General features: G+C 29.9%; 3 protein-coding genes across 3 annotated transcripts; 2 read left to right on the forward strand and 1 right to left on the reverse strand.

Annotated features, from left to right (window-relative positions):
* Nucleotides 1–21: 21 nt before the first annotated feature.
* Ash2 (set1/Ash2 histone methyltransferase complex subunit ASH2) lies at nucleotides 22–16,989 on the forward strand. The gene is made up of 14 exons (XM_083053655.1): nucleotides 22–156; nucleotides 239–328; nucleotides 413–604; nucleotides 7,292–7,528; nucleotides 7,949–8,098; nucleotides 8,188–8,366; nucleotides 8,458–8,630; nucleotides 9,029–9,203; nucleotides 9,919–10,127; nucleotides 11,594–11,771; nucleotides 12,191–12,335; nucleotides 12,866–13,001; nucleotides 15,730–15,981; nucleotides 16,779–16,989. Exons 4-14 carry the CDS (start codon nucleotides 7,506–7,508, stop codon nucleotides 16,881–16,883), a joined length of 1,725 nt encoding a protein of 574 aa, XP_082909781.1. The 5' UTR covers nucleotides 22–156; nucleotides 239–328; nucleotides 413–604; nucleotides 7,292–7,505; the 3' UTR covers nucleotides 16,884–16,989.
* A 136-nt stretch (nucleotides 16,990–17,125) lies between these two features.
* LOC145944950 (bolA-like protein DDB_G0274169) lies at nucleotides 17,126–19,797 on the reverse strand. The gene is made up of 4 exons (XM_083053660.1): nucleotides 19,405–19,797; nucleotides 18,770–18,987; nucleotides 17,867–17,935; nucleotides 17,126–17,753 (listed from the first exon to the last, which is right to left on the reverse strand). Exons 1-4 carry the CDS (start codon nucleotides 19,445–19,447, stop codon nucleotides 17,673–17,675), a joined length of 411 nt encoding a protein of 136 aa, XP_082909786.1. The 5' UTR covers nucleotides 19,448–19,797; the 3' UTR covers nucleotides 17,126–17,672.
* A 44-nt stretch (nucleotides 19,798–19,841) lies between these two features.
* Chmp1 (charged multivesicular body protein 1) lies at nucleotides 19,842–21,518 on the forward strand. Its single transcript, XM_083053658.1, has 3 exons — nucleotides 19,842–20,091; nucleotides 20,513–20,978; nucleotides 21,158–21,518. Exons 1-3 carry the CDS (start codon nucleotides 20,070–20,072, stop codon nucleotides 21,270–21,272), a joined length of 603 nt encoding a protein of 200 aa, XP_082909784.1. The 5' UTR covers nucleotides 19,842–20,069; the 3' UTR covers nucleotides 21,273–21,518.
* Nucleotides 21,519–22,723: the final 1,205 nt, after the last annotated feature.

A 22,723-nucleotide genomic window follows, 5' to 3' on the forward strand; every position in this document is an offset into this window, starting at 1 on the left:
TTGATTGATTTTTAATTGATTAGAGGTGTGTTCTTGAACGCGCGACAGTAGAATTTGTTTTATAAGTCGTATTTTTCGTAAATCAACACATCGTGTCTCCGTTTTATTGCACGTATTTGGATCAGCACGTTTTTGGAGCAATTTCAAGAGCCGAAGGTATGTTATTTAAATAATATTCATCGCAAAAAATTGTCTTTATATTGCAGTTTTGTCATATTTTCATATTTTGTGTTTTTAGATTAAGTTTTGGCTGTTTGTAAAATGTCAACTGACGACAATTAAAAAAATCCAAGTAGGACTATGCGGCAATGAAATCGAGACACGAAGCGTTGGTTAACGAAAAATACAACACTTATAACACGAATTTTACTGTCGCGCTTTTAAGGAATAAATATTTAAGTTTAATTTTTAGGTTAATCGCGAGACCGAAAGGCGTATTGACGTATGTGTCCTATATATGCGAGAACCTAACTTTTACATACGGTTGGACGGAAAGTGGCGGACGATTATACCTGCTCTTACAGAGCCTTAGTAACTTGTTGTAACCCTCTAGACAGGAATGATCTTGAATCTTCTCGCAAATTTCCTCGCACAAACCACAAAAGTATACACAATACGAATTTGCTAAATATGTAAAAAAAATGTATCATCAATTATTCTATTTTTTTCTGTAATAAAAAGCATATTTGGAGGTTACATTGATACCAATATAATTTTAATTGATATTTACCTGTTGGGAATCCATCTTGCTCTCTACTATAATAGATATTCAAAATAATACCGGAATCGATATAATTTTGTGGTAAATTTTTAACAATAATATATTTAAAAATTCAGAGGGACGCGAAATATAGCCTAACCACTGGATTGACTGAAATGAGCGTCGAGCGTTAAAGCTAAACACTGTTTAGCTTTTATCACTAGACGCGGGAATTCAAAAATCTATCACATGGCCAGATTTGACGCTCGAATCCAGCGTCGAGCGTCAGCATGAAAATGTACCTCCATGGAGCGGAACTCACGAAAGCGCAATTGACGCTTGCCAATCAGAAGATTCTTTCCCATAGATCCCTTTGTTGTATCTATCGGAACAGTGTATATTATTGGCACGCACAGATTACGCTTCCACGTTTTCCGCTGCATGGGACAGTAAAAACACAAATTCATGCGGATTGGAATCACACATATATGCACTGGTCAGAAAATTCATACATAATCTTCGAAGCTGACAATTGTTAATATTCAATATGGATTCAGAAAAATTGTTATTATTATCGTTGCCGAATCAAGCAACGCGATTGGTTGAATCCTTAAATTTACGGTTACGGAAAAAGTTTACGGCCTCTATAATTCAGCCTTTACTTGTGCATATGTGTGTGTCAATCAAAAAGGCAAAAATGAATATAATTTTACAATCTTGCGGCGTAATTTATTTTTTTGAAATATACACCAACTATGTTTTAATTTATTTAATAACCGGAAATAATAATAAACAATTTCTCGAAAAAGCTGTACGCTCATTGGATATCGCGCGTCGCGTGTCGCGAATTCGCGCTGGCTGCAGAAGCTATAACGCGTACCGCGTAACCAATCAGAGCCGTAATAGAAAACGAGGAACGACTTTGATTGGTTACGCGGTACGCGTTATGCTCCGGCAGACCAGCGCGATTAGCGACACGTAAAATATCGTTTTTTGCTTTTATTTAAGAAACGACGATCAACAAACGTTCTAATTAGCATATTCGTGACCAACAAACGATTCCGCATCGATTGAGCCTCTGCAAAACTTAAATAATCGAAATTAAAAGCCGGGGGCTAACTTTGCGGATATTTCCCTATAAAATTATCAAATATCGTTTTTTGCTTTTATTTAAGAAACGACGACCTAACAAACGTTCTAATTAGCATATTCGTGACCAACAAACGATTCCGCATCGATTGAGCCTCTGCAAAACTTAAATAGGAATCAAAATAAAAAACCGGGGGCTAACTTCACGGTCAATTTTATTTTTTATTTTGCAGCGCGAGGCTAATCTAACAAACGTTTTAATTAATCTAACAATCACCTACAAACGACTTACAAACGATTAAAAAAAAAAAACTCAAAAAGTCAAAATTGGGGGGCCAAGTTCACGGAGCTTGTATTTCCAGGGTACCTGTGCAAACAGATATTTAAAAAATATAAATCCTGTGTGGTTTGCGAAGAAGCTATAAAATCCCAATCAACAAGTCCTTCTTCTGTGTCTCAGTTGGTCGACATGAAATCCCGCGGCAAACTGATTCACGCTAATTTGAGATTTTTTGATCCCATCCGCCACGTCGAAGCATGCTTTACAAAGTATTGCTCTCGCTCCTTTGAAAGTTCTGAATAAAATATCATTAAAGCATGATTGATATTAAATTTGTTGAGAATTGGTCAATTTCTTTTAATTGTAAATTGACAAATTATACAACATTCAGAACACAGTAGCATAGAAATCTTTAAAACAATTTTTTTAAGAAAATATTTTTTAATAATATATAGGGTTTGCTAGTATTGGAAAAAATTGTGCAAATCGAAATTTGCACATTGCTTCCTCACCATTTTATTTTGCTAATTAAGATGGTTTTTCAATTATGGCTCCTCATAGAGGAAGCTTAACTTACACATTGCCATAATTGAAAAACCATATCTTAATGAGCAAAATAAAATGGTGAAGAAGCAATGTGCAAGTTAAACTTCCTCTATGAGGAAGCCATAATTGAAAAACCATCTTAATTAGCGAAATAAAATGGTGAGGAAGCAATGTGCAAATTTCCATTTGCACAATTTTTTTTCTTTTTGTATACTAGTGTATTTTGTAAAAATCGTAAATTATTTATGAATTATAATATGTGTATGTATATATATATATACAATTTTATAATAATACTTTTCTTAATTTATACATACCAGACGAAGTGTTACAATAAATGAAATGCATGTAAAATTATATTTATAATTACAACTAATTATATTGTTGAACATGATATATGTTAAGGCTCCTGGCTCCTTGCCGACCATGTCGAAATCGTGACGTCAGAGGCGAGAAAACACACGCTAAAATTTCTTAGATGCCATTTCGAAATAAAAAAATTGTTCGATTAAACAGCACTTCAGATGGCTTTAGCACACTCTTAAAAAACCCCGAAAACTATCCTTTCCCCTTTATAATCAATCAACAGCTGTAAAATGAACAATCCAATATGGCCGAGCACCCAGGAGCCTTGCATCGCTTCAAAACATCTCGCATTCAATGCAACATTCTTGAATAGAATTGAAACGGCTCGAATTGATAAAGATAGTAGATACACATTTTAAATCATAATTTGTCGTTAAAAAACCGACTTTTTTCAAATTGAGATAACTCAGCGAAAAATTATTGTATCAAGTTCCGCTAAAGCGCATTTAAAAAAAAAAGTTTGAATTTTCACGTGCTTTTTATCCCATTGGGTTACGTCAACTGATTCACGCCGTACAATTCAGAAAAGTGGATCTTTTATTTATCAGTTTTGCAGATTTTCACTCTGTCATTTGTCGTTGGAAATCTCCACGTAATCGGCACTAAAATTTTCTCAAACTACAGACTTCAAGCTTCATTTTCGTTTTTTAAATACCTCGATATCATAATTATTAGCTGAGTTATAAATTCTTGAACAGTTTTTTACTACTTTTTAAGTGTACCGGTTTTTTTTAGCCGAGTGTATATTTTTCTATATTATATACTTAAAAAAGGGTTTTATTTTTAAGTTTAAAAAATAAAATACTAAATTTTAAAGTGATCAATAAAGATATCTTAGAAACTAGACAAGAGTCCGCAATGTGATTTAGAACTCTATATAATACACATGAAAATCAAAGTGATCAGTAAAGTGTAACCTTTTCGCAATAATTATCCAAATTTCAATTTTAACTTATTCAATTTAAATTTAATTTATTAATTTAGTTTATTTTTATATTAATTTAATTAATTTTTTATATTATTTAATTCAATTCGAGCTTTTAATTTATCGTATATTTATTGTTGTGTCAATTTTCTCTATACAAATATATTTTTATATTTTAAATGTAACTTATATTTGTGCGCGAGTAATAGAAATTTATTCAATGCATTAGATTTAAAAACGTCTAAAATTTATATTTTATATAATACATCATCTTGCATCATTGGGGCAAATGTGGGATGCAATCATGTGGCGTAAAAGGGCCGTGCAAGTTCACACTTCCGAGATACGTGAATAGCATACCCATTACACGAACGAGACGTGAGAGAGAATAAAACCCCTAAAGGCTCATTCAGACAGGACGCGTCAAGCGTCAAGCAGCGAGCAGCAACCATTCAACAACCAATAAGCGAGGTAATATTAGCAATGGCGTAAAAAATATTGCCTCGCTTATTGGTTGCTGCTCGCTGCTTGACGCTTGACGCGTCCTGTCTGAATGAGCCTTTAGGCTATATCTGAGAAGATACACGAAGTAAATTATACTTTATACTTACATTATGCCAGGCGAAAAATCGCCTAATAATTTCGACTCTAGCTTCTATTAAGATCAAAATCTGCAGATCGATAAATTTTTTATTCTTTAATGGATATAAATTTTAGAGTAAAAGTTTTTAAATATGAAAATTCTTACATATATATATATATATATATATATATATATATATATATTGTATAAATAAATGAGTAGAGTGTCACATATACTATATCAATATAATTTGAAAACATTTAATTGAGTACAAAATAATAAATTAAAATGCTTTGAAAAAAATATATAATATTATTCTATATAACGTACATAACATAATATATTGTTATAAATATATTTTTTGTCTGGCCGAAATTTTTTTAAACAATGTTTTAAAAAACATCACATTTAAATGAAAACAAAACGCCTTCTCATTGACTTGCGGGACTCGTGACGTTACGACGACAATAAAGTTGATAGCTCCAATGCCAATGTTAATGAATATTAGTTTTATTAATAATATAAACGACATATAGCGAAATATAAAATACAAAATGATTGATTCAGACTTTCTAAAAGCTAATTCCAATAATTTGCCAAAAGTGAACATGTTCATGATTTGTAAATATATTAAAAACAGACAACTTTAATGCTGCTGAGGTCCGCAAAAGTTAACATGTAAGTTATATAGTTTTGTAACATAAAAAAATCTATTATAATTTGAATACATTTATTTATATATTGTTATTCTTTATACATTTATATGTTGTTATTTTAGTTTAATTCGGCAAAATTATGGAGATTCAGCGATAGGTTATGTTTGTGTAAAAGAGAAAATTCGATTTGTATTGTTAAAGCTAAAGTTTGCCCTGAACATCGAGTTCAAAATAAAGCGTATTCTGTAATTCTAACAGTTAATGAAAAAACTGAATCGATTATTAATATGGAATGTCATAACTGTGCTGCTTAAAGTGGTAGGTTATTAAGTTTGATCTCTATAACTTTTTATGATATAAATTTACTTAATATATGTATTATGAAACTAATATTAATTAATATGCATAATTTATTTTAGTTTAGGTGATTGCAAGCATGCAATAGCTTTTTTAATGTATAAAATCGACTTGAACTTTGCGTGTTGTGACGTCATGCCACCTTCAATTAACTTATTTGGGCGTTTCCGGAACGGTATCGGATATTTTAAATATTAATATTTTTAAACGCTTTAATTAATAATAAATTCAAGTTTTTTTGAACGGAAAAAATAAGTTACAATAAAATTTATGTATAAACTATCAAATTATCTTTTCAAAAAAATCGCTTTGTACCCAATTGCCACAGAAGAGTATTTAAGGCTCCTGGGTGCTCACCGCGGCCATATTTTGGATTGTGACGTCAGAGGCGAGAAAGCACACGCTGAAAATTGTTAGATGCCATTTTTTAATGAAAAGATATTTCGATTAAACAGCACTTCAGATGGCTTTAGCACACTCTTAAAAAACCTCGAAAACTATCCTTTTCCCTTTATAATCAATCAACATCTGTAAAATGATCGAGATATCTGACTTTGACATGCAGAATGACTGCGCATGTGCAAAGACCAGACGGACTGGGCTTCATAATATTACATTTTACAGCCCATACAGCACAGAACATTGCAGTTACATTGCGGCAATGTTACAATCTTGCAAGTTGCAATGTAACGTTGTAGAGACATTACACCCAGACAGCACAGAATATCCAATGGACGTCCAGTTTTGGTTTTTATTTAGTCCAAATGTCCATGGATATAATATGAATGTTTTAAGAATATCCATTATTAGACGTTCAAAGTATATTATATTTAGACGTTTTAAAAACATTCATTTTATGTACAGCACAGAACATTTCATTTACATTGCAGCAATATTATAATCTTACAAGTTGCAACGTAATATTGGAGAGACATTATAAGAACATGTAACTGTAATATTTTAAACGAAATATTACTGTAACATTTCAAAAATATTATAAAAACAGTATTCATTAATCATTAGTTCTTTTATTTACCGCTATGTGACGCACGAGGCGCTATCTTTCCCGTATTTAAGATTTGTTATGAGAATTATATATAAAGCTTGCAAATATTGAATATTAAGATTATATAATACGCGAATATCTAAGGCCGGTATTCATAGTCCGATCTTATATTTAAGATCATCTTAAGTCTGGTCAGAGGTTGACTTAAGATCCCATTCAACCAATCAAATGGCTGCGTAGCATCTCAAGCTCGGACTTAAGACGATCTTAAATATAAGATCGGACTATGAATACCGGCCTAAGTATTACGGATAAACAAAATGAACTTACACAGTTTCAACAATTTTTTTTCTTGTTTCTTTTGGATGTTTGCAAGATTTCTGCAATTTTTTGATGCTGTATGTGTACTAAAATAGGTATATTCAGTACTCTAAACTCTAAACATATAAATTTACATATATACCTACACCTATCTACTATAAAGGTGCCTTTTCATGCTGACGCTCGACGCTCATTTTTAGCGGCAAAAGACGTCACGTGACCAAAATTGACGAATTGGTATCTTTATTTTTGGTCACGTGACGTCTTTTGACGCTAAAAATGAGCGTCGAGCGTCAGCATGAAAAGGCACCTTATTGGACGAACTTCGTTCCGCCAATTCCGCATTGCGCATACGTTCCGTACCATGGGACCGCGCCTTTATGCTTACGGTTACGGAAATTCGTGTGCGATGGCCTTAATCCAGCCTTTATTTCCCTTCCATTTATATGTATATGTTCTAAGATTGTTCATCGCGATCGCGCATGAGCGAAAAACCCGGTCGGAATTCCAACACAATCTTCGGGAGACACTTTATTACAATTTGCAATTACATCCTTTCAATAAAAAAATAGAAGAAGTAATTGTTGATCGTAAGTCTCGTAATTGAAGTAATGCATACTGCATCCAACTGTATGTAGTGGATAAGACTTCAGAAAAACAGGAACATTTGTAAACAATGGCAGAAGAAAAAAACGGCAGGTAATGATTGCTTATCGATGTATATCAACTGTTTTAATATATATATATATATATATATATATATATGTATATACTATAATCATGTATATGTGTTGTATACCATGTACTATGAATTATATACAACATGAGTTGAGGTTATGTTTTCATTATTCTGATTAATTGTTAACAAACAATTCAAGAAAATAAATGTAAAAATCCGAAAAATACAAATTTTTTAATTCAATAATTGGAAAAAAGATTTATACGTACAAATATATATATATATATTTATGTATAGTTTATTTTAAATATTCGACTATATTAATTAAAATAGGACATTCTGTATATATTTTTTTCTTTAATCTGAAAAAATAAAACATTGTAGAAAATTAATTGTTATTGTAAGCTATTATAATTAACAATTAAAAATATATAATTTAGTCCAAGTGATAAGCTGGAGTCAGTAGAAACTGCTGAAGAAAAATTAAAACTAAAGCTTGATGATAAGAGCAAACAGAAATCTAAGCAGGATGAACCAGCGGAAAAACTTGGTGGGCAAAGCAACAATAATGAAAATGGGAACTGTTATTGGTAATTACCTTTAAAGCTTGTTAGTGATGTTATGTGTCTGTTTTCTTTATAACATTGTGATTTACTGTGGAACATGTAAATCTTTGCAGCAACAAGGAAAGAAATTTAAATATTGTGGAGCTACTTTGTGCTAGCTGTTCTCGTTGGTTTCATGAATCCTGTATCGGATATCAATTGGGCAAACTTGTGCCTTTTATGATGAACTATATATTCATGTGTAAGAACTGTTCGCCAACTGGCTTAGAGAGTTTCAAGAAAAACCAAGCACGTGAGTGTCGAAAATTAACTATAGCTATAATCTATACAAAGTAAGATATTTTATTGATTATTAATCATACTGCTTCTATTTGATCTTTCAGCATTTCCACAAATGTGTATAACAGCGATCGCAAACCTGCTGCAGATGTGTCAAAAGGAGAACGAGCCGAGGACTCTCTTTCACAAAGACAAGGACATTATACCATTTATTGATTGTCATTGGGAAAGCATGACTACGATGCCTCGCAGAGTCACTCAATCTTGGCATGCTACGGTATCTAATGAGTTTTCTCTATTGCTGTAATGATATTAGATTAGAATTTATAATTAGGAATGGGATCAATATGTACTTAAAAATCCAAGTCGAATCCAATAATCAAGTTTTATTTTCTAGGATTCGTATATTAATCATAAGAAATATTATTTCATATATTGTATTTGCGAAGTAATCGAGTCTAGAATAGTTATATTTGAATTTAGATCGAGTATCTGCAAGTTTAAAATTTTTTTATTTTCAAAGTAATCATAGAGAGTTTGGAACCATGCAAACAAATTCGAATCTCCTTGTAAGATAATCCCATCATTACTTATAATATGAGTAATATAAATATAATATGAGTTTATATAATTTTTGATTCTATAACTATGTTATCTTTGACAAACATTTTCTAGATCCACAGAGCATTGCTTAAAGACGTCGGGACGTTATTTACAATGGACGAGAGTACGTCAGAAGGTCAGCTGTTTGGTTTGGCAAGCCCTGAACTCACATTGATTAAACCAAATTATGAAGCTATGATTAAAAATGGTCACCTGCGAGCGACAGAAATGGGCCTACAGCATGTTGGTGTGTATTTACCATTTTTATTCTTACTGTTCTTATATAAATTTATTTATATTAATTTATATTAATTAATTAATTAATATTTTTATACTTTTTAATTTATATATATATATATATATATATATATATTTCAATATATCTATATATTTCAATATCTATGAAATATAAACAAAAATACAAATAATGCATAAAAATCGAATATTTATGAAAGATGTGCTAAATAAGCTTGTCCTAGATTTAAAAAAATCAAATATATGTAATTTGTTGAATTTTCATTTAAATTCTCGCCTTTTTACAAATTATTTCAGAGATATTATTCAATGACGCAAGAGTTTTGATAATAACTAGGCGAATCTGTCACTCTTTATCTTATCACAGACGCAATCGTGCGCGCTATCACAAAGCTGCTCAAGTTTAAATCACGACAGAGAAATTGAATAGATCTCTAATAAACTTTGCCCGAAGATACTTCACTATAATGCCACAATGTTGTATTTGATATCACCATTCATATCATTTATATATCAGTATCTATATATATATAAGAAATTTTTATCGCTGTATCAATTAATCAGTCGGTTTAGAAAAAAATTATTGATTATTACTTGTTTTTGTTTTATTAAATTTGAATGCGTTGAGAAGAAAAAGCGTGATTTAAATTTGAGAAAAGAAAATTATAAGTAAAGTGATTTTTTATATTAAAAAATGGAATTTTTAGTGCCACTTAGTGGAGGATTGCGCGGTCGTAATGCTAAGCGAAAGTTCCCGGGCGAGACCGCGGGTGCTGGTTCCGGAAAGAAGGGCAGAGGATCCGATATGACCACTCCTAAGCTGCCCGCTCATGGTTATCCACTCGAGCATCCCTTTAATAAGGATGGTTACAGATACATCTTGGCAGAACCAGATCCTCATGCGCCCTTCCGACAGGTAAAGATGCACTTCACTTTTCTGCTGATACAAAGATTTTCTTTTAGTAATCTTTACGTTAGTCAAAGAGGAAATTACAAACTATTATATTATTGTTAAAAAGCAATTTCTATTTTATTTTACATTATGAAGAGGCAGTTTCTATATACTACTATTAAGGAGATCCTAATGTCGTCCTATTTTACCGAAAAAACGATCATTTTTATGCACGCTTTTCTTTTTATTGGTTAAATATAATAATAAATGGTTTCCCCGATTAAAATGCGTATAGAAACAAAACTGGAACCTATCGATTTAGGCCCTTGCACGTCAGGCCACAGGCAATAGGAACAGAGAACAAAAAATATCCACTAATAGCAGCAGAAAATAATATCTATTCAATTTTTTATTGGTAGATATTTTATATTCCCTATTCCTATTGCCTGTTGCCTGGCACTGTGCAGGGGCTCTTTTATGTTAAAACAAAAAAACAAAAAAATAAAAAAATTAAGGGGATCCTAAGGCCGCTGTTTTACCGATAAAACGCGAAGTTGAATTCGACCACGAATCTTTTTATTGGCTATACAGATTGAAAAATCCTTTTCCACAATTAAAGTATTAATAATAACAAACTGCGGACGCTATAATTTTATGTAAAAAACCAAAAGTTAAAAAAAAGGCCGATAAAAATGTAATTTTTAAAATCATGTACACTTAAATTATAATGACGATAAAGAACTATTTTATTTACAATTGTCTTAAAATTTTCAAGTTACTAAGGCCCTGCGCACAATAGGAAAAATATTAGGAATAGGAATATATATTAAGCATTAAGCTTCCTGCACAATACAAAAATAAAAGCAATAGGAACAGAAAATAGAAAATATTCATCAATAAAAGCAAAGAATATCCATTGTTATCCCCTAATATCTATTTGGTTTTGTTGATGCACGGATATTTTTATTCTCTGTTCTTATTGTCTATACTTTTATATTGTGCAGTAGGCCTAATGCTTAATATTTATTCTTATTCCTAATATTTTTTCTATTGTGCGCAGGGCCTAATTCTTCAACAACTAAAAGTATTACCATCGTCAACGGTCACACCACGTTGTAACACCAGTTCTCGTCCGATCACTGAAGTTAAGCAACAAAAATTCACTGAAATTACACAGATTGAAAAATTCTTTTTTGCAATTGTACTAATAATTGCAAAAGTACTAATAATAGTACGTAGTAAAATACTAAATAAATACTAAGTAAAATACTAAATAAAAGTAGGTACTAATAATAACGAACTGTGGGCGTTATAATTTCATGTAAAAATCAGAAAAAGTTAAAAAAAAGGCTGATAAAAGTATGTAATTTTTTATATAATACTTTATATAATAATGTAAATTATATCTTAAATAATAAGTTATAATATTTTAAAGCAATGTGTGGTTTTTAATATTAACTTATATAATTTCTCAACAATTATGTGTGTAGGAATTTGACGAGAGCAGCGACTGGGCTGGTAAACCTATACCCGGATGGCTGTATCGTGCTCTCAGCCCGAGTACAGTATTACTTGCATTACACGATCGCGCGCCACAGCTCAAAGTCGCTGAAGATAGATTGGCGGTTACTGGGGAAAAAGGATATTGCATGATAAGAGCTACACATAGTAAGAACCCTATCAATTTATAAATACACAGCTAGCGATGGGATTAAGTATCTTACAAGCAGATTCGAATTTGTTTGCATAGTTTCTATGAACTTTCTATGATCAGAAAAAAAACAGTACCATCAAGTAGACTCGAATCTGGAGATTGGTTCGAATTCTTTATAAGTAAAATAACAAATCGAAAAAGCTTTGACATATAAATACAAATTCAGATATGAAAATTTTATTAATAAGAGTATAGATATTAGATGCCACCACAAAATTAATTTTAAATTTCATCTGACTTTGTCTCTATAAATATCTCGAAAAGCAAGAGCAGTACTTCCAAGTTCTATTTGCTTCTGCATTTCAAATATTTGAAAAATGTTTGCTGTGTGACTCTTGCCTATATAAATATTTTCATTACAAATATCTCATAGGCGTCAGCAGGGGCACTTGGTACTGGGAAGCCACAATTGAGGAAATGCCGGAAGGATCAGCGACAAGACTTGGATGGGGACAAGAATACGCAAATTTGCAAGCTCCACTTGGCTACGATAAGTTCGGTTACTCATGGCGATCAAGGTACTATATATACAGGGTGTTCAGTAATTCGCGCCTCACTCGTCAATCTTATATGGTTACTAAGCACGCGAAAAGAAACAGTTTAATGTTAAGCGGTTGTTAGGCGCGCAAATTGATCTATCTTTTTTAATTAATTTCTCATTAATTATTGTGCAAATCGCAAAATGATAGTTTTTTTCTACTCAGTTTAACAACCTCTACCTGCACCTGACGGGTGGGGCGCGAATTATCGGACATCCTGTGTATAGTTATAATTGCTAAATATTAAAAATATCTTATTAAAAGATATGTTTTTTAAATCATAATTCCATCTTTTTATATTTTTATTCGCATTTTGAAGCATTTATAAATATTAAAGTAATTGTTTGTTAAAAACAAATCTATTATTTTTCCATTAAGGAAATTATTTAGCATTTTTTTCTTTTTATTATTTTTTAGTGTATTATATATAAAATTATATTTTTGAATTTTTGTGAAATAGGATATTTACAAAAAAAATCAAATTTTCATTGTGCAATATTATGATATAGGAAGGGTACGCGATTTCACGAAAGCCGCGGTAAACATTATAGCAACGGTTACAGCGAGGGTGACACATTGGGTTTCCTCATTGTTCTTCCAAACACACATGATGCATCGCACATTCCAAATACTTATAAAGATAGAGTGAGTACATTGTATCAATAGAAAAAAAGTGTGCAAGTTAGAAATTTGCACATTGCTTCCTCAACATTTTATTTTGCTCACAAAGCTCCACGCCAGAGGAAGCTTGTTTTGAAATTAAATCATAATTATTAGTATATAATAGTTTGACGTCCTCATAGAGGAAGCTTTATGAACGAAATAAAATGTTGAGGAAGTAATGTGCAAATTTCTAATTTGTACACTTGTTTTTTTTATTTATCTTGAATTTTTTTGTTTTTCATTAATACCAACCAACTTTTAACGATAATCTATTCTATGTAAAAAAATTTAACACGATATCTCAAAATTTACAGAAGTTAGAGCAATCTCTTTTTTTAAAAAATTCAAAATTTTATAAAAAAAGAACCCCTTAGCCGATCCAAGCCAAATTCAATACCAACCTTTAATGATAATCTATTCATGTAAAAAAATTTAACCCGATATCTCAAAATTTACGGAAGTTCGAGCAATCATGCCCTTTTTTTAAAAAATTCAAAATTTTATAAAAGAACCCTTTAACCGATTCAAGTCAAATTCAATACCAACCAACCTTTAATGATAATCTATTCATGTAAAAAATTTTAACCCGATGTCTCAAAAATTACGGAAGTTAAAGCAATCACGCCCTTTTTTTAAAAAATTCAAAATTTTATAAAAAAAGAATCCCTTAACCGATTCAAGCCAAATTCAATTTCAACCAACCTTTAATGATAATCTATTCATATAAAAAAATTTAACCCGATATCTCAAAAGGGCCTAGGGGGATAAGCGTGTAAAAGTTGCCCCCGCACGTATCAAGTTTAGATTGACACCATAGATTGGCATCTATGTGACTAAAAAATCCTGCAAATATCAACCTTAAAATTACATTTTTGTAGGAGTTATGGAGGGAGAAAGCAAAATCAAAAATGTGGTTTTTCTCGAAAACGGCTGAACCGATTTTTATGAAAAAAATATATGTTATAAACATCAATGAGACTATTTTAAGAATAAATTTAAAAGAAAATTCTGACACAAATACGGGTCAAAAAAAATTTTTGAATTTTTCAAAAGATGTTGAGAAACGACGTGCTTAAACAAAAATATCGCCTTTTGGATCATAAAATTGACAACAAGTTTATACCGAAAATTGGATCTTACTTCAGAATCGCGTCGTTTCTCAACAACACCTTTGGAAAAAGGTTTCATTCTGATGTAGACACTTTTGATGACATTCTACAGAGAATGCATAGTCAAAAAGATGTGCAGAATATTTTGGCGGCTGAGGTAAAAGAAAATGGTTGGCTACGTCGAAAGCTACCTTTCAAAAGTGTTACATCAGATGACATTTTAGATTTCCCAGAAATGTCAGAAAGAGATTTAAAAATCTTATTCACCGGTTCATACCAACTCGGTCAAGCCGTATTATATTTGGCAGAAATGGTTGACAAAGATGGTAAGCTAAAAATTGAGTATGTTAAAGATCAGTCAAATGTACTCAAATTGAAAGTTCCATCTCGTCATGTTTCTCGAACAGCATATAGGTGCTTCTTAAGATATAAGCCTAACAGTGTTGATTTTTCTGGTTTGACACATTATACATGTGAATGGCACATTGGAATTGGCACAATGGAAAACGAACTGTTGGTTGTTGCTCCCATATTGCTGCAGTGGTATATTATTTATCTCATGCTAGGTACTTATCAAAAATTTTCAAACCAGCGGAAATACTCAGTAAAGTATTCAAGAAAAACAATTACGTTCCAGTAATAGAGAGTGATAGTGATGAAGATTAAAAAAATAATCTTGACTCATAAAAAATACCCGGTTTTCTGAGAGGCAAAGGGACTCAGACTAAAAAAGCACCCCGTTTTGTGAGAGGCAAGAGGACTCACACTAATAAAGCACCCCGATAAGAAGTTTAAAACCGTACTGCAGCCGCGCCGAATACATGATTTTCATTATTTTTCGCCATGAAGTACCTCTATGAAAAATTTGAAAAAAATATATGTTAAAGTAGACATTTCAAGGTTTATTTTAAAAAAATTGGAGGTGTATCTCTAAAACATAACCTCAAAAAAAATTTTTGAAAAATTCAAAAAATTTTTTTACCCGTATTTGTGTCAGAATATTCTTTTAAATTTATTCTTAAAATAGTCTCATTGATGTTTATAACATATATTTTTTTCATAAAAATCGGTTCAGCCGTTTTCGAGAAAAACCACTTTTTTGATTTTGCTTTCTTCCTCCATAACTCCTACAAAAATGTAATTTTAAGGTTGATATTTGCAGGATTTTTTAGTCACATAGATGCCAATCTATGGTGTCAATCTAAACTTGATACGTGCGGGGGCAACTTTTACACGCTTTTTACCCCCTAGGCCCTTTACGGAAGTTAGAGCAATTACGCCCTTCCGTAGATGGATACATACATACACACATACGGATATTTTGTAAAAATGTGATTTTTCGACATTTTAAAACATTCTAAACACATTGACACCAAAAAACTGGAAAACAATTTTTTTCAAGAAAACAAAGCTTCCTCTATGAGGAAGCAAAATTAAGTTAAATATTGAAATTACAATATTTCTGAAATAATTAAATCGTTGATATTTTCTCTCTCTTCCTTGTTTTAAAAAAATTAAAATGTTTTACATATAAACATTTTATTTTATAGAAATACCTAAATATTTCTCTTACTCTTTGTCTTTTCTGACTTCTAAATTAGCCGTTAGTGAAATTCAAGAGCCACTTATATTACGAGGAGAAAGACCAAGTGCAGGAAGCTTTAAAGGCTCTACGTCCTTTGGGAGGTAGCAAGATCGTGTACTATAAAAATGGAATCAATCAAGGCGACACTTTTATAGATATCAACAAAGGCGCCTATTATCCTGGAATTTCGATCTATAAAAGCGCAACGGTTTCCGTGAATTTTGGGCCGAATTTTAAATGTCCTCCAACCAACATTACATTCAGAGGCGTAAGTATATTCATATTTTACAAGAACACGCACAGCGAGAGTATCACCATTTTCTATGACTTGATGCATTCTCCTACTCTTGAGAAGGCAACTTTGGATCATGATCTTGACAACTTATGTTTAAGATTTAGATCATTACACTCAATAACTCATTGTCAATTGGCCAGTTGAACACTAGGTCTTGTAATTGGTTTTCCAGTGGAAAACTCCTAAGCAACAATTGATGTGTAAATATGTACTCAGTGTTTGCTGTTATCTAAATAAAATTATATAGATGATCATCTAGATGAAGTTTTGGTGTCATCTTATCTTTATAGATAATAAAAATATGTAATATCTATATCTGCATCTAAGATGAAAAGTGTTGTGTCTTTACTAAATTATCTACAATGATATTCAGATAATTTGATTTAGGGCCATAACACAAAAATACTTAATAAGTAGAACTTAAGCAATAAGCGATAAAAACTTATAAATAAAAGTATGAACATATTTTTATATCCATTTTATAAATTTATTTTTTTTTATAACTGTGTTTACATGAGCTGTCTTAAAAATATTATCTGGAAGTTATCTAGATGAATCGCCATATAAGTTAAAACAAAATCATCTTCATCTTATCTAAGATGAATTTACATGTTTTCATCTTATCTTTATGTAGTTAATTTTAAAATCATCTAAACATAACACTGTATGTACTGATGAGACTTTTCTCAAGAGAGGGAAAAATGAAGTTTTCACTGATTCTGGAAAATATTAATTTTTGCTGAACATTTACAAAAATGTTTTTATCACAGATGCACGAGAAGGCAGAAGAGGCGATAGCCGAACAATCCATGGCGGACATGCTTTATCTCACCGAGAACGAAGGCAAACTGAGACTAGATACATTTGTATTGTGACATTAGTGTATTTTTTTATTTTCTTTTATTTTTGTTGTATATTATGGATCTGATATGCTGATATGCATCTGCATAGTAGTATTTGACGCAACACGTGATTTACACTCAAGAAATTAATCTTTGATTTTTTAAATTATACTTATGCACACACATATACAATTCGCGCATATTTATAAACATTTTTTGATTTTTGGTATATGGAATAAGCTGAGAGGCAAAGGTAAAAAGAAGACCGCTAAATCTCATCAATAATATGTAATTCTTTGCATGCATACAAAATTTGCGCCATATAATTTATTATATTTTTAACTAAAATGCTGTAATTAAAGGAATAGAAGTTACAGCAGCGTTATCTCTCTCTAATAATTAAATTGATATCTTTTGAGAAAGTGAATCCTAATCTTAAAAATATTGAGCTTCATATAAACAGTTTCTTAAATTCTTTTTTAAAAAAAAATCATTAATTGAATTCTAATTTGTATAATTTAATCATTTTATCATTTTGTTATTCTGTTTTAATTTTACAAATTAAAAAAATGTTTTTAATTTCAGTATTTGATTTTATTTAATATATAGAGAAGATATTTTATATATATAGAGCGTATGTATGTATGTATGTATGCGAGAGATCTCATTTAATATAAAAAAATATGTATATATTACTTATGTAAATCACAGTAAAATATATGTTTATTACTTATACGCATGTTCATTACAGATATTGCATAATTTATTTTCATAGCTTAAGTTATTATTATCTTTAATTAATCATTAAACTATTAAATAACTTTATTTTCCGAAACCACCTCTGCAAGTAGGACTCGTAGTCACTGTTTTGTTGCTTGCTTCCCATTGCTCTGGTGTTTTCGCCTTAAACATACATCGCATCAATATAAAAATCTGATTTAGTTATTGTGAGTCATACGTATAATTTATTTTTCGAACTTGTAAGAACTAATTAATGATTAATCGTCATCACTTACTACTATTGATAAAGCATGTACGCCTCCTTGCAATTCCACTTCCAATAATTTATTTATTATTCGATGTCTCTATATCAATAATTCAAATTTAATTTAAAAAATTTAGCTTTTCATTATTTATATTATTTGTAGTAATACTCCCTAAAATCTTTTGTAATTAATTAAACTCATATAGAGTGATTCATTCTTAATCTTAGAGCAGACAAATATTTGGAAATTACGAGGTTTTAGAAAAAAAATTGCAGGGTTTCGAGGACATAATATCGTGATATAGAAATCCCCCTGAATGACGTTTTTCAATATCATTTAAGGTCAACCTAGTTTTTCAAAATAGAATCACCATAGTTTTTTTATATGAATCAATTTCTCGCAATATTCGGCATAAAAAGTTATAAAGGTAGGATGGCCAAAAAGTAATAGTTTACGAAATATTTTATACTTTAATTTGACATAATTGTACATAAACTATAAAATATCTCAAAATACTCATTTTTCAATGATCTTATTTGAATATTTTTATGCACAAAATAATAGAAGGAATCAATCGATGTAAAGAAAATACATAGTTGTTTATAAGAAAAGTTAAATAATTTAAGTTAAATAATTAAGTAAAATTATTTAAAAAATTAAAATAATTTGCAATTGTATAACAGCTACATATTGATTTCTAAATATTTGGCTGTTAAGATTAAAATAAATCTATAATCACTCTATAAATGAAAATTAACTTGTTTTCTATTATATTTTACTTTATTTGTTTCACAATTATTATTTTCTTTTGTTTCATTTTCATATATAATTTGCAATGTTATATTTTATGTTCTCTCATAATTAACCAAAATCAAAATTTGGATTTAAAACAAAATGTTTAATCAATAAACACAAAAAATCTCTAATAATTACCTCGATTAATGGCTGCTTGTTAAATTTTTCTGATACAACCACTACCTTGAAATGCGTTTCAGAGTCCTTGGGAACATTATGCATGTAAGATTCATTAATGATGTTACAGTACAGAGGTTTCAATACAGTTTCGAGTTTTCTCTTAATTGAACTTTCTATGGGGCCATTCGACATTGCTTTACCGTTAATCATATCTTCTGCATGTAATGCGCTATAATCTATATTGTTTTCTATTTAATTTACATTCATGTTTATACAAGTAATATGTATTAGATAAAAAAGTGTTTATATATAGATTCAAAAGAAACAGATGCAAATGTATAAATTGCATGTAGCAATCAATGTTAAGAAATCTACGTCAGTGTACAGGAATGAAATTTAAAGCGTAAAATATTATATACAATTCTTCAAATGAATTATTCTATTGTACGCATAAACAATAAATATGTAATTAAAATGTTTATAACGATGAAATAATAATACACAAATAATAATAAACAAAAATACAAAATCATTATTGTACAAAGCTTTCGACTCAGTTAAATAATCATAAATTAGTTTAGTCTAATTAATAATTTAATTTTATTTACAAAAGGTATAAAATGCTTTTAATTGAACTAACTTTCACTACTTACTTTTTCTACACATCAATTTTCGTAGGAATCTTGTTTTATGCATTTATTTATAATTATTTATCCTATTTTCAATATAACATCTTAGAATATATATATATATATATCTCAAAATATATTTTTTTGACCTTTTTTTCAAAAAATCTCAGATGTTTTTTGGCTATAAGAGATAAGCATATCCCTAATTCACCGATAAAGGTCTCCACTTTTATAAAGACCGTACACATTACACTATGGATTATGAATTTGTGCTGTTTAGGTTAGGTTAGGTTAGGGCTGAAGGTCGCGGTTGACCAATCAGAGCAAAGGAGCTTGTACTTTTATTGGTCAATCCGCAACCATAACCTAAACCAACCTAACCTAACCTAACCTCAATCCATATGTAATACGGCCTTTAAAGATATTTGTAGAAATTAGAAATGATGACGTAAATGTTCACGATCGTAACTGTCATGACAATTAAATGATAACCTTTTTTTTCCTTTCATAAAATTCAGGTGACAAAAAATAATTATTATAAACACAATACAGCTTATTTGTGACAATTTACTACTGATCTGTCATTACTTGACATTACATCGGCAAAGAACAACACCTTAGGGAGCTGAGTTTTTGTCTCTTTGAGGTTAGGTTTTCATTTCTTCAACACGGGGGCCGAACAATCAGCAATGTCCGTTTCTCAAATGGAAAGTATCCTTAAATATTATATTTATGTTCTAAAGTATTGAATAAATATTTTATTATTTATGTACTAAAATTCTCAGTTTCTTATAAAGTGAAGTTTGAAGCAAATTTCTCGTCTTTGAAAAAGATATTTACACCGTAGGAAGTGTCAGAAGTATGAATTTTATTTTTCTTCTTTATATATTTTTTATATATTTATTTTGTAAAAATTTTAACACATTTGTAAAACTCACGAAATATCCTTTCTCCTAACCCAAATAGCAAACTGACGTCATTAAACGTCAAAAATGACGTCACTTTGACGTTTAATAATGTCATTTGTCATTCAATGTCAAAATGATGTTTGCTACCTGGGAATTTTTAAACAAATGTCTGCAAATTCTCCTGGAACTACAAGAACTATTTTCCTTAATGGGTTAAAATGTAGAAAATTTATTCAATTTGAAGTTTGCGGTGAAAGAATTGGAGAGAAACTCGAAAAAATGCGAGAAGGAGGAGAAAATAGAGAAGACAAAGATCAAGAAGGCGATACAGAAAGGTAATATGGAAGGCGGTCGAATCCATGCAGAGAATGCAATTCGACAGAAGAACCAGGCCTTAAATTACCTCAGGATGAGTGCCAGGGTGGATGCGGTGGCCAGCAGAGTACAGACCGCACTCACAACTCGCAAGGTCACTCAATCTATGGCCGGTGTTGTTAAAGCTATGGATGCAGCAATGAAGTCGATGAACTTGGAAAAAATCTCTGGACTCATGGATAAGTTTGAGAGTCAATTTGAGGACCTGGACGTACAAAGTTCATACATGGAAAATGCTATGTCGCAAACTACAACTACCAATGTACCTCAGAATGACGTAGACACTTTGATGCAGCAAGTTGCAGATGAAGCTGGGTAAGAAAATTCATTTACTTTTATTACTATCAATTTAAATTTATTGTATAATTAAAATGAGACAAGGATTTCAATTTTTAATTCTTAATGTGCATATTAAAGTATTTTATCAATTTTATATGAAACATTTATATTACTCAAAAAATCGATTCAATTTAATCAATTTAATTTATTTGTAGCCTGGAGCTGAACATGGAATTGCCTTCCGGTCAACTGGGCAGTATTGGTACTTCGACGGCAGTAAGCCAAGAACAAGATGAACTAACACAAAGATTGGCACGACTCAGAGAGTAATAGCAAAATATTTTATTGTGTATATTACATATATATATACATATATATTTATATACACGATTGATATATGATTAAAATGTTTTATAAGTTATCTAATGTAATAATATAATAAGATATACATATATGTTCCCAATATATTTTTTTTTTTATAATGTGCATTGTTACATATGTGCTAACATATACATTTTCAATATTGGGATAAAGTAAAAACAAATAGATAATTAAAGGGAAGAGAGTTCTAAACAACTTATAACATCTTTGTAGTTATATATAAGCAATATCAAGCTTTAATGATATAAGATCATTATAAAGATTGCATTGGCTTTTATCTTGAAAGTTTGTAGAATATTACATTTTCTAATTGATCTCGTGTCTATTTTTTTTAAACTTTCAATTTTTGAAATCTCACGGTTATTTTTATAAAAATTAATATTTTCAAAAATTAATAGAGTGAATAATTATCTGTCTTTTTTTAAACACAAGTGAAAGCATATTAATTAAATTTCGGTTAAAACACTTTGCAATCAATTTGAATATTTTATTAAACATAGTTTAATCATGAAATGTAATCTCATGTGTAATATGTTTTGCTAAAAATCAATGTGGGACATTTATATAAATTCAAGATAAATATTTATTAGCCTGAAAGTTCAAAATTAAGATTTAAATTATCTTTTGAATAAAAAAACAATATTTATTTATATATATATAAAAAAATGCAGTCATACTAACAAAAAGTGCAAAATGTAATTAATTTTAAAATAATTTACTATTTTATATCTTAACTTTTATAGTATTATATTAAAAGTGGCACTATTATTAAGTTAATATTTGTATAAATAAGTGTGTGTATGTAAATATATCTATAATTTTTCTTATTAGCACAAAATATTTTATTTTTCTTTAAAAAATCAATACATGTAAAAATATATATGCTTATAAAAATAAATAATTTATAAAAATGCTAACAATACGTTTAAGGCAAATAAAAAAAGTTTTATTTTTATTTCACTGAAATATAGAAGCTCTTAAAAGACATTACTAAATAAGAATAATGATACAAATAATAACAATATTAAAAAGCTATTGCAGTTATGTATCACAATATTGTTAAAATATATTAAAATGTAGATATTTTGTAGACATGTTTGTCTTCTCTATTAAATATTAAAAATAAAATACGAATACTAGCTTTAAAATAAAATTTATTGAATAAAATTATTATGTAATAAAAAAAATTCTATTTTTTATATATTTTATTATTTTTATACATATTATACATGTGTGTTTTAAAAATAATTAATTAATTAATAACAAACTGTTAAAATGTATTTGTCTGTCTAACTGATTTTAAAATATCCCGCGTCATCACTGATTGGTACCGCCATTTTGTATTAAGTCAAATTCAAAAATTGGACGACGTATCAGACCACGGTTCTAGGGATTTTAAC

This window comes from Prenolepis imparis, unplaced genomic scaffold, assembly GCF_030444845.1.
Source record: "Prenolepis imparis isolate NDT839.2.m4 unplaced genomic scaffold, iyPreImpa1.0 SCAF_14, whole genome shotgun sequence".
In the NCBI taxonomy this organism is placed as follows: domain Eukaryota; kingdom Metazoa; phylum Arthropoda; class Insecta; order Hymenoptera; family Formicidae; genus Prenolepis; species Prenolepis imparis.